Below are 12871 nucleotides of genomic sequence, written 5' to 3'. Positions count from 1 at the left end.
CACCTCTCTGCACAGGCCAGAGACCATGAGCCCAGGTTACCATGTGAAACAATCGCCGTGGCGATCACCACTGGGATTCTAGAACCCATGCAGTTAAAAAAAAACAGCACAGCTACATGTGATATGCAGCATAGGCTACTGTATATCAGATAAAGCAATGCTGAATAGTAACAAACAAACAAACAAACAAACAAATAAATATACAAGGCAACACAGCCATGGTTCAAGTCTCTGGCCTGTTTGTTTATAGACCTCAAGGCCTGAGAATAAAATTTTGGATGTAAAAAACAAATACTTTTTAGGAATTTGAAACGATGGAAATATCTATGCGGCAGGTTAAAAACTGTATGCTAAGGAAATGTATGCATGAAGACAAAACTGCAGCCACCACCACAGCAAGGTGGGCTTCACAGAAATATACATAGAAAAGAAGTATGTATATTTACAAAATCTGAGAATGACATCGCAGTGAGAGAGAGAGATCACCATGACAGTACCAGACCCACTATGCCAGAGAACAACATGACCACCAAACACACACACACACAGATAGAGAAAGAGAGACACAGAGAGTCAGAGAGAGAGAGAGTGAGAGAAAGACACAAAACATTAAAGGGGTAAGGTAGTGTGAACATTGTTACAACATCAGACAGGCACTGGTACAACAACACACAGAAAGAGACGAGTATTAGGAAAAATGATTTAATTTCGGAGACAGAAGCAAACTGCATCACACAAGAACATACGTTTACAAAAATAAGTCTGACTGCTCAGCTAACACAGGTAAGTTCACATCGAGAGACAGAGAAACCAGCTAAAAGCAAAAAAGTCTAATTAGTTTACCTTGTTATTAAACTAATACATGTATCCACTGAAGGTGACTAAATACTTCTATCCTAAATTGTCTTATCATGTAGACGGCACAATACAGAATTAAAATGAAACTTACCGTTGTTTTTTTGTTTTTCTTTTTGTAAAGACCTTTTTTTCCGTAAAAGACAAAAAAACAACAAAAAAAGCCAAACGCTCAAACTATTTATAAGCCAAAGTAAAAGCAACATTCCATACCCCCGTTCTAACATGAGTGAGAAGAACGAAAGAAAGGAAGGGAAAAAAACGAACAAAAGCCACAGAAGTGAGAACGAAACCAACAAAAGGAGAAGGGTTTAAGATACCAAGCCAAAGTTCTTCTAGAAAATTCTTTATATCAAAACCCAACGTTCCAGATGCCAACGGGAAATCAAAACTCGGGACGCAGTCTGGGTCAAGCCTCGTTCGGAGGCTAGACTCTTTTTTTCCGATATATATATTTTTTAATCTTTTAATAGCCAGTATAAAAAATTCCACTGGTACAAAATGCATAAGTACAATCAGTAATAGAAATAGTAAATAGCCTGCTTAATATAATATATTTTTAAACCTTTTTTTTTAATCCCATTTGACGACAGATTTTTTTTCCAAGTGTTGTCAAACAAACATAGATCACGCTTACATAACCCCACTGAAATGCATTGACTTTGGCTCATCTCAAGACCAATACTGAAAACTAGTAAAATACTGTTGTATTTTTTGAAAGAATCAAAACAAACAGAAAAACAAATTATAATATTAATCTACAGACAACACACGCTTTCTGTACGGCACATTAGAGAATATAACACACATACATTTTTCCCCAAAAAACACTTGACATAATAAGCCAAAATGCAAATAAACTACATACGTCTTTTTTTCGTCTTTTTAAAATATCACTGGTGTTAAATAGCACTTAAGAGAAAGCAAGAAAATAGTGAAAACAACAGAACAGAGAAAGCAAGAAAAGAGTAAAAACAACAGAACAGAGAAAGAACGAAAGAACAGAGAGGTACACAGAGATCACCCTGAGGAAGGAGTCTCAGCAGATCAGCCTGTGAAGACCCTGTGTGTGTGTGTGTGTCGCCTGTGAAGACCCTCTGTGTGTGTGTGTGTGTGTTGCCTGTGAAGACCCTGTGTGTGTGGATGTGTGTGTGTCACCTTTGAAGACCCTGTTTGTGTGTGTGTGGGCCGCCTGTGACGACCCTTTCTGTGTGTGTGTGTGTCGTCTGTGAAGACCCTGTGTGTGTGTGTGTGTGTCGCCTGTGAAGACCCTGTGTGTGTGTCAGTGCTTTACATAGATTTCATGTGTGTGTATGTGTGTGTGTGATTAGTCTGTGAAGACTCTGTGTGTCAGTGCTTTACTTAGATTCCATGTGTGTGCGTGCGTGCACGTGCATATATGTGTGTGTGCTTTCTGAAAATATTGTGACAACGCATAGCTCTATATTAATATATTTTTACATTGACGAGACTTGTCAATGTGTGTGCTTAATGGAGTAATGCAAAGTGTTTGTGTGTGTGTGTGTGTGTGTGTGTGTGTGTGTGTGTGTGTGTGTGTGTGTGTGTGTGTGGAAGAATTAAGGTGCAGAACAACTTCTGAGATGGTCTATCAGCAGGAGGGAGTGAAGTCTGTGTTCGTGTGTACTGTGTGTGTGTACCCTGCATATTGTTATTTTCTTCAGTAAGTATGATCCCAGAGTAACACAGAGACAGAAGCAAAATAACAGACATACACATCAACACAACGCTATAATAAACATGTTTAGGAGTGTGTGTGTGTGTGTGTGTGTGTGTGTGAGAGAGAGTGTGTGTGTTAGGTCCTATGTTGGCAGTATCAGCAAAATTGTGCAGCGTTTACTAATGTGCTTCAGTACTGTAATGATTACACATGAAACTGAGCCTCCGGTCACAACAGACATTTTTTTTAAAGATTGAAATAGTAAAAGTTTGGCATTGTAAGAACTTACAAGGACGATTAGGTGAAGTATTTTGGCAAAAGATGTTTTTTTTTTCTTCATGGACTTGCGTTAGGACAATTCACACACACACACACACACACACACACACACACACACACACACATACTCTCTCTCTTACTCTTTCTCTCTCTCTTTCACACACACACACACACATTCTAGCCCTGTAACACTGGTAGAGGCATACGTTAAGGCTATGGCAGGTGGCTTCCTCTGCTGTAAACAGGGTTCCGCGAGGGCCAAGTGCAAAGTGGTTTTTGGGTGTAAACAGTTTCTCGTTGTTAATTCCAAGGGACTAGCTAGTAGTTGATTCCACATGGGACCTCAAGCACACAGTGTGTGTGTGTGTGTGTGTGTGTGTGTGTGTGTGTTTTTTTGTGTGTTTTTCATAATAGGGTTTGTGGGGACCACGATCGAGATCTCAACAACTGACGTCTCAGTGTCGTGTAAACTTTGTTGATGTTAAGAGTCTCATTTCCAAGCCCCTTTGGCATTTTAAAGAGCATTTGGTTGTCTTTAGCACAACAGGAAGGACGTTCAGAGGACATGATTGACAGCTACTTTAAACTGACAACTGAAGGTTATCTTTTATCAAACTGTTCTGTATCACAATGAAAACCCTGCTTGTACATAACTAGTCTCTTGATATGTGCATGTGGTTATATAAGTGTGTAGTGTGTGTGTGTGTGTGTGTGTGTGTGTGTGTGTTTTCTAGTTTTCAGAATTGAAGAATGGCTAATGGTTAGACAAAACACGGTAGGCCTCTACATCCTCTATAAGGCTTGTATGTGAATACGGAAACACTACGAAATGCAATGGACATTGTGTTCACTGAACTTGTGCAAGTGTGTGTGTCTGTGTGTCAGAAACATTGGTCTGTGACGGAATGTGTATGTGTGCGTGTGTCCTATCAGTAGTTTTTCCTTTGTCTGTGTGTGTGTGTGTGTGTGTGTGTTGAATGGCCACTGCTGAGACTCTCACCTTATGGGTCTCCCATACCTATCATCAGAAACAAGAGCTGTGAGGTCTGCTTTTTTTGTCTGCGTGCGCACGTGTGTGTATGTAAGTGTGTGTGTGTGTATGTGTGTGTGTGTGTGTGAAAGTGTCTGCTGTCGAGCATGTTCAGAACGTATGACACATGGGCACTTTATACATCTTTACACAAAAGCGAGAAACAAACGACGGCAAATAAACTAATTAACATGACATTTTTTCAGGCAACAAGACCACAGAATAGCAAGTTAACAACCATAATTTTTTTTGTCTTTTTTTCAGATCCATGTCATTAAATATGTGGGATCCATAGAAAGCACAAAGGCAATGAAATACCCATGTTATCAAATAATTTCACGATTATTACAGAACAGAGGCTCCAGGCAAGAAGTACTGTACCTTCAGAGTTTGGCACTAACAACTCCACTCAAGACTTCTTTTTTGAAAAAAAGAAAATAAAACAAAAATAAACAAGTAATCAAAAACATTTAAATCACATTTGTTTTGTTTTTTTTGCCGAACAACAAAAAACACTCCTAAATATTGTTTTTTCCTAACAATAGAGTCAAAAAACAAACAAAGAAAATAGAAATAAAATAATTAAACAAGATCTGATCACACATACACTGATGATTCACAAGCTGACATTGTTTATAATATAATGTATATTTTCTCAAAATTTTTATGTAGCTAATTTATGACTCAACGAGAAAACTTTTAGCAAATAGGGACTTAAAAAAAGAACAATTATACTGCAGGAGAGGCAGTAATAATCATAATAATCATAATAGTAATAATAATAATCATAATAATTAGTATTATGAAAGGCTTTGTCTATTGTTCAAGTAAGCTGATTTTTTGTTAGTCTTCTCTTTCCAAAAAAACATTTGACATTTACAGACTGTAAGACTGAGTGATGACATCACGGCTGGGTTCACGTGAAGCACCGGACGCTGACGTGGGTTAACACAAACTTTGTTTTTTTTCTTCTAAAATGTATTTATTTATTTATTTATTTATTTTCATCTTCTTCATATCCTTTCTTCATCACTCTCTTTCTCTCTTGTTTTTTGTAACCTCTGTACATCTGAGTAGTATAAAATATAGGTCATTTCGTGTGCATTTTAACCATGGATTGTCCAACTGTAGGTCAGGTCAGCAAAAAAGGTGACATACATACGTAGGTAGCATACACCCTTACCCGAAACAGGGTGAGTCTTTTTTAACATGTTTTTTTTTTCATTTTAATAACCTTTTTTTACTCCTCTACTCTAGAAAAAAGTGGTTCTATATATAACTTTTGTTTTTTCCCCCACTTGTTTAAAATGAGAAAACCAAGCCATGTAAAATGGCCTCCTTACTTATCAAAAAACTTTACACTGCCTGAAAAATGTAGGAAACCATGAACGAGACTCCTGGAGAGAGACGGAGACTCGAGAGAAAACACGTCTGTTAGACAGTAACCCCAAACCCTTTCAGCTTAAAAAAAGAAAAAAGAAAATGAAAATGCTTGGAAGTAGTCTAGTTTCCATAGGAATGGGCATAGGCAACCCAGTCTCATATGGTTTTGCAGGGGTGAGACTGGGGGGTGGAGACCCCTGCCAAACCTCTGTATTAAAACGTTCAAGTTTACTTTAAGCATAAAAAATAAAAATATAAAATGAAAATAAGAAAAATAAAACTGCTAACAGGAAAATAATGAAAAAAAAAATGTAAATCACACAAAATAGAACGGAAAGAAAGAAAACAATCTGAAATTATGTTGCCACAGGATTTGCTTTTCGTCACTTGTAATAACTTTTGTATGTGGTATAATGTACTCGTCGTAGAAGCAGTTTTTAGTCTTTCGTGTGAATGCAGCTAGGCATTTGTTTTTCACATTGATGAATTAATTTATCCTCCCCATCCACTTTCCCCCTCCCTCCCCCTTCCCTCCAATTCATACTTTAAAAAATGACACAAAAGAAAGGAAATAACCGCAAGAAGCCTAAATGAGGTCACATGCAAAAAACTGGTGTGTTTGTGTATATATAATATATTTTTGTTCTTTTTTTCCCAAAGAGGTCAAGCTAAGGTTCAAAGTTGAAAGGTCAGCAGAAGAAGACCAGGTTATGATCAGGTGGAACTCAGAAAGACATCAGAAACAATGACGGAGGAGGGCCACGAAGACATGCTAACGCAGAAGTGCTAACGGGCATGGAGTTGATGAGTCTAGAAAGAGAAGGAGAGAAAGAAAGAGAGAGAGGGAGAGAGAGAGGGAGAGAGAGAGAGAGAAAGAGAACAAAGAAGAGTTACACACACTTAACACACAGCTCCAGCAAGAACAACAAGAACACAACAACAAGAACTACATCAGTAAATCATGAGAACAACACGGATACATACATACAAACAAAGAACACAGACAACATTAGACGCCATCAATGCAGGATCGACGCACACCCACCTGTAATTGGAAATATTCCCATTAAATGTGCCACGGTTAAAATTTGGAAGCCTTTTTTTTAAAAATAGCACACAATGTTGAAATACACACACAAATGAAACCCTGCACAGAGAACACACACACACACGCACACGCACACACACACACACACACACACACACACACACACACACAAAAAGCACCCAAAGTTATCCATCAGTCGGGAGTCTCCTGTGTATGGTCAGGAGGATGGATGCTTGTTTGGGAGAATAACGAACCAACTATCCAACAAACGGAACAGAACATCAAACGAAAAACAAAATGATACGTGTGGGAAAACGGATATATATAAATACAGAGAGAGAGAGAGAGAGAGCGAAAGACAGAAAGAGATGGTGAACGCCAGCAAACAGCCACTACCCATGAACAGAGAAAAAACAAGTGAACAGAGAGAAAACGAGGGCAGAGAAAACACATGGGTCATCACACACAAGGTGGCAGAGGGAGACAAACCAGCAATGTCTGCAGAGGATGGACAGATCGAGAGAGAGAGTGAAAGAGAGAGAGAGAGAGAGAAAGAGAGAGAGAGAAAGCAAGAAAGAGACTGGGGTATATTAGGTGCTCCAGTGTTGGTTCAACAGACCGTGGAGTGTGATTAGAAGACCACTGGACAAGGTTTCTAGCTAGGGAGATTTGCATCTCTGGTGTCAAATACGATAGGCAATAAATACAATTTCAAAGTCCTCTTTTTTAAATCTGATGCAGTAAAAATTTTGTATAAAAATATAGCTGCTTTTTTACAAATAAAATGTACAGGCCTGTGGCTTTCTCTGTTGTGAAATTTCCTTTTTGTCTTTCACGAAATTATCAAGTATGTTAAAGTCTTCCCTCCCCTTCCACCCACAAGTACCACATTTGTTTTTTTTTAGAGTTCTGGTGTGAATTATAACTCTTTTATCTGTTACTTCACTTTGAAATGACATTCTAACTCCACTCCACAAAATAAAATCTTTCTCAAGAAAGCTCATCATACTGTATGATCAGCCCAAGGAAGAAGAAAACCATGATAGGAACTAAATTCAATAACTTGTAATTGTTAAACTAAAATTATCGCAAAAAAAAAAAACATGAACAAAACTAAAAAATATTTGTTACTGAGGATTATTAAGGAAGTTGTTTCTTTTGTGTGTGGTTCGATGTGTATGTGTGTGTGTGCAAGGCCCTTGGCACTCTGATGCCAGACTGGGGTCAAGTAGGGGTCAAAGAAGCAGCAGAACCTGAGGTCGCCACCACAGGTCAAAGTTGAGAGGTTAGCGTGCATATCAGTGCTCATCGACAGGAGGGTGACCCCCTCTCAGGCAACCAGGCCTCCAGGGCCACCGAAACAAACAAACAAACAAACAAACAAAATAATAAATAAATATTTGTTTCAAAAGATTCTTTTTAAGAACTCTGAAGTAATATAATGGAATATTATTAACATAAATATTCACTAAAAAAAAATAAAGTTTGTACACAAATTAAAAAGGAAAATAAAAAGCAACAACAAAGAACACCCTACCAGTAACAGCTACCAATCCATTGCAATTCATACAAAACAACAAGTGAAAATGGAAGCGTCCATGTGAGTGAGTTTTCACAATGACAAAACTGAGCTGTGATTCATAACAACAGTAATACTGCTACTTTAAAAAACAAAAACAAAAACAATCAAACTGAAATAAACAAAAAACAAAGCTCTAGAGGAAAACACAAGGACAGCTGTCCCCTTCCCTCTTTTTAATTAACCCCACCCCTTTCCCAAGGCCCCTCCCACCCACTATGTGTAAACCCCACCCACCCCACCCCTCAGTGCGCCAGGGGCGGCTAGCTTGGCAGTGTTTTTTTCTGGGTGAGTTGAGCGGGGGGTTAGAGTGGTGATGGGGACAGGGGACTTACCCTAGCAGTGCTAACAGACAGCTTTAGCCCTAGCGCTAGCCATCAGTACGGTTTGCTGTCGTTCTTGGAGCGCTTGAGCTGCACTTTGAGGCGCTTCATGCCGATCTGGAAGCCGTTCATCGCCTGGATGGCTGCCTGGGCCGACACTGGGTTGTCATAGCTCACGAAGCCTGCAGGGGGGGGGGGGAGAAGGGAGAAGAGATGTTGAGTTACAGAGACAGAGATAGGGGTGCCTTAATACCACCCGAGGCCCCTGGGCTATATGTTTTTTTTAAGGCCCCCCCGCCCGCAACCGCAAATATTAATTATGATTAAATGATACCCGGCCCGCGATCTGACCCGACACATAGCGTGCGCTTTTGGTTAATAATATGCAGTGTGGCCTATCATTATTCAGCCTATGTAAAACCTTTACATAAACAGGAACGGAAAGCCCTCGGATCACGTCAGCCTACCCATGACATCGCTTATCAAAAAGGCTAGCCTACTGCACGAAAACAAGCGTTGAACTTTTACAACACATGCTGTAGGCTTTAAAAGTTAAAAGATGGGTAGGCTACACATATGGACGTTTAAAAGCTTTTCAAAAGTGCATGTGTTTGTCGTGTCGGGGGGTTCCCCAGGAGGTTTTTTGAAATTTTGTCTACTTAACACACCAGTTTAACACAGTTTGGGAGGGACAGAAATATTTTTTGCCTATAACAAGCTGGCTCATGTGACGTGAACATGGCTACCTTATGCATTATCACTACACTACATGGAGATATCTCACGTTAACAAGGGAAAAAACATAACATAGACTATTATATGTGCGAATGGGTTAGCACAAACTTAGCTGTTGGTGAACGGAGATGCAGATCACTAATTCATTTCTTTGCGCCACAGCCCATGTTCTGCGTACACTCCATTGAGACAAGTGAAATACATGTTTTTAAAGCCGTTTCATTTCCAGGCTATTTGCTACAATATTTACCTGCTATGCCTTCTGTTTTCATGGACAGTTACAGGAATCCACATCATTCGTTTATCGTTGTTTCAATCCTACCCACGTTATCTCCAGAGTTTGTATGATAAGTTTGTCAGTCAGTTTCAGCGTCTCCTCTAGCTCCTCTACACCCGTTGGGATTTATTATGTTTTGTTACATTTTGTTACACTTTAGAATTGGAGAAGACAAAGGGGGCCTCTGCATAGATGTAATTGTAGAGCAGTACGACTGGCTCAATTATTTAGGCTAGCTCCAGAGTAGGCTAATGACGCCGCGAATACGGACACGCCGTTTATTATTATTGATTAACATTATTATTATTAGGAGGCCCCTAATAATTATCATTGGTCGAGGCCCCTGGGTTGAAGCCCAGGTAAGCCCCTGCATTAAGGCGCCAGTGGACAGAGAGAGAGAGTTGAGATGTGGAGTTACAGAGATACAGAGAGAGAGAGAATGTATGCAGTATGTATGATGCATGATGTTTTGTTTTCTGTCTTTACACACTACTACGTACATGTATGTTTTGGCAAAACAAATTGTATTTTTTGTCATGCCAATAAAGCTCAATTGAATTGAATTGAATTGAAATGTTGAGTTACAGAGACATAGACAGAAATAGTTGTTTCCTTTTATTATTTAATTTTATCTTCATATCAATATTAATGTAAAGTTGATTATTAGGATGTTATAACTGTAGCTTAGGCAACAATGACTTTATTCATTAAAGCCAATAAAGCCCCATTAGATTAGATTTGAGAGAGAGAGAGAGAGAGAGAGATGTGAAGATGGACATTGCATATGACAGGGTGTGGTATGGGAAAGGGAAGGCATAAGGGATGAGGAGGAAATGAGGGAAGAGACAGATGCAAGTGCAGAGGGGAAGAAAGAAGGATGGAGTGAAAGAGAAACAGAGACGAAAAGGAAAAGAGAAAAGGAAAGAAAAAAAGAGACAGAAAGGCAGAAAAGATAAAAAGGAACGAGAAGAGACAGAAAGGCAGTAAAGAAAAAATAAAAAAATGGGTGAAAAGAGAAAAGACAGAAATGGGTGAAAATAGAAAGGGAAAGAGAAAAGACAGAAAGGAGTAAAAAGACAAAGGGAAAGAGAAAAGACAGAAAGGAGTAAAAAGACAAAGGGAAAGAGAAAAGGGGTGAAATGAAGTGTGGCATGAATCCTGAGTCCTCGGCCCGGAATGATCAGCACAGCCATTCACTACACAATAAATGACAAATCACTTTCCTCGCTTGCTCTCCACCCAGACACATCTCCTGTCGTTTTCTCTCTCTCTCTTTCTTTCTTTCGTGTTTTTCTTTATTCATTCTCTTGTTCTGTTGTTGTATTTCTCCCCTGACTAACACGCCTGTTATCAGATTTTCACATGTTTCACACTTCGCTTGTGTGTGTGTGTGTGTGTGTGTGTGTGTGTGTGTGTTGAGAGTGAGTCAAGACTCTCTTCCTTCTCTTTCGCCGCTGAAAAGAATAAACAGACACTTAAAAGTGCAATTACACCGCTCGCCCAGGGGTCAGAAAACAGCAGCTTTTCACGCGGCCACTCAAAAACTGCGTCCGCCTCGCCAGCGAGTCGACGGCGCCGTTCGCCCACCGTCTGTCAGAACAAAAGGGGCTCGGCGATGTAAGCACCTGCGCAACTGAATTACCAAATCACCGTGACCGGGGTTATGGAACGACTGGACGCCAATCTCTCTTCAGCTTCAAAATTGATCTGGGAACGAAGGATTCTAACCATCTGAATGACATCACAGCGTTGTTTGTCACCTCCTATTGAAATTATGTGCGTCTATTCATTTTGTGCTGATTCTTGTGTAACGCATAGATAACCCATTTAACACCATGAAAGTGGGTTGAATTGTAGTCTGTAGACTTGCCATCTTCTTTTATACCACAAATTCTAGTAAAATTGGTTTGCTGTGTTCATATGTGTGCATATTTTGTGTGTGTGTGTGTGTGTGTGTGTGTATGTGTGCACATGTTGTGTGTGCGCATATTGTGTGTGTGTGTGTGTGTGTGTGTGTGTGTGTGTGTGTGTGTGTATGTGTGCGCATGTTGTGTGTGTGCATATTGTGTGTGTGTGTGTGTGTGTATGTGTGTGTGTGTGTGTGTGTGTGTGTGTGTGTGTCGTACCGAAGCACTTGCTCAGATTGGTTTGTTTGTCGATGAAGACTTTGGCGGAGACTACGTTTCCGAAAGGCATGAACATCTGCAGGATGTCCTGGTCCCCAAACTCCTGGGGAAGGTGATAGATGAACAGGTTGGCGCCTTCAGGACCTGAGGGGGCATACAGCAAGACATGGCTCACATTACAAACAAACAAACAAACACACAAACAAACAAACAAACAACAACAAGCAAAAAAAACAAACAAACAAACAAACAAACAAACAAGCCTCCAATCTCTCAATGACCTAACAAGCCCATCACATAGCTGCTACGCTGCTCTACAACCATGCTTTACAATGCTGGCTGTCCCTATTTCTACTAATCCACCTAGGTCTTAGATAGCCTAATTTCTGTCTGTGCGTTTGGCGTACGTGTGTCGCATATAGGCCTGATAATATGCTTATCCAGATATGTGCTTCTGATTCTCTCTTCTCTTTCTCTCTTTCCTTCTTTTCTGCTATGCACACAAACACACACAAACACACACACACATACACACACTAGATCTATCTCTCTAGCTGAGCAGATGTCCACCCACCATGAGCTGAGCTGAGGGTCTGCTCAAGGTTTCTTCCAGTTAAAAGGAAGTCATTTTCCTGAAGAGGCCACTTAGTGTTTGCTGCTCTAGGGGTTTCAGGTTCTGGTCCCTGTAAGAACCTTTTGAGACACTTCCAATTGTTCTACCGCTACATAAATAACATTTCTTTATTTTTTGAATCCCTTCATTACAGATCACAGTGCTTCATGACTGGCAAAGGAAAACTCCCTTTTGGCGAGCAGACCAAACCATCACCATCACCTGTGTCCAAAACATTCTCAGACTTCACAGTTTCCAAATCAATTATTTCTGGTCCGTGTCCTGGCCTCGAGAATTAAGGGCGGAGGACAATAGCAGCCCATCACCAGCAGGGGGTGCTCTCTCCCACCAACTCACTGCTCTACACTGCTGTTGCGTCTCGGTGGGAAGAGATTAGCCCTCCACTGCTGCTGCGGGAATGGGTTCAGCCCAAACAGACATAGTGGACGTGGCCTGGGGCCAGACGCTCCGACTGTTCAGTCCATCTAGTCCAGTTCCTTTACTCTCACCTCTCAAGCTTCTAAAAGCATCCCACAGACACACACACACACACACACACACACACACACACACACCCTGATACCCAGACAAATAAGCCCCTTCTTTCTGGCTGCCAGCAGTGCTCTGCTGCTGCAGCAGGGACTGGCCTCTCCACACGCACACACAAGCACACACACACACACACACACACACACACACACCTGCATACACACCTTCTTTCTGGCTGTCGTCGGTGTTCTGTTGCTGCAGCCAGGGTATATAGCGAAATCCTGAGGTGAAATTCAATACCTTTTAATACCTTTTTTAAAACCTTCTCAAAAAAAATTTAAAACCTCAACACCACATTGAGTTTCATTGGCGAAACTTTTCTTACCAAATTAAAAGCAGTTATTTCAATATATGAATTTATGAAGTTATTTCAATATATAATTATTTTGAATTTCA

General features: G+C 40.3%; 1 protein-coding gene across 10 annotated transcripts in view; it reads right to left on the bottom strand.

Annotated features, from left to right (window-relative positions):
- Positions 1–688: 688 nt before the first annotated feature.
- Positions 689–12871, bottom strand: part of celf2 (cugbp, Elav-like family member 2) — a 204076-nt gene continuing 191893 nt past the window's right edge. For 9 of the 10 annotated variants that reach the window (XM_076296942.1, XM_076296941.1, XM_076296933.1 and 6 more), the window contains 4 exons: positions 12640–12696; positions 11314–11457; positions 8188–8357; positions 689–6035 (listed from right to left, as the gene is read on the bottom strand). In XM_076296942.1, coding sequence (XP_076153057.1) covers positions 8230–8357; positions 11314–11457; positions 12640–12696 — 329 coding nt within the window. In that variant the 3' untranslated portion in view covers positions 689–6035; positions 8188–8229. The remainder of the gene's footprint in view (positions 6036–8187; positions 8358–11313; positions 11458–12639; positions 12697–12871) is intronic. The other variant, XM_076296938.1, reaches the window with a different exon arrangement.

Source organism: Alosa pseudoharengus, unplaced genomic scaffold, assembly GCF_046254945.1.
Source record: "Alosa pseudoharengus isolate Yale_2024_CS ecotype anadromous, Long Island Sound unplaced genomic scaffold, YU_APseudo_1.1 YU_APseudo_1.1_scf_20, whole genome shotgun sequence".
NCBI lineage: Eukaryota > Metazoa > Chordata > Actinopteri > Clupeiformes > Clupeidae > Alosa > Alosa pseudoharengus.
Note: the sequence above shows the minus strand (reverse complement) of the source record. Positions and strands in the feature narration are given on the sequence as shown.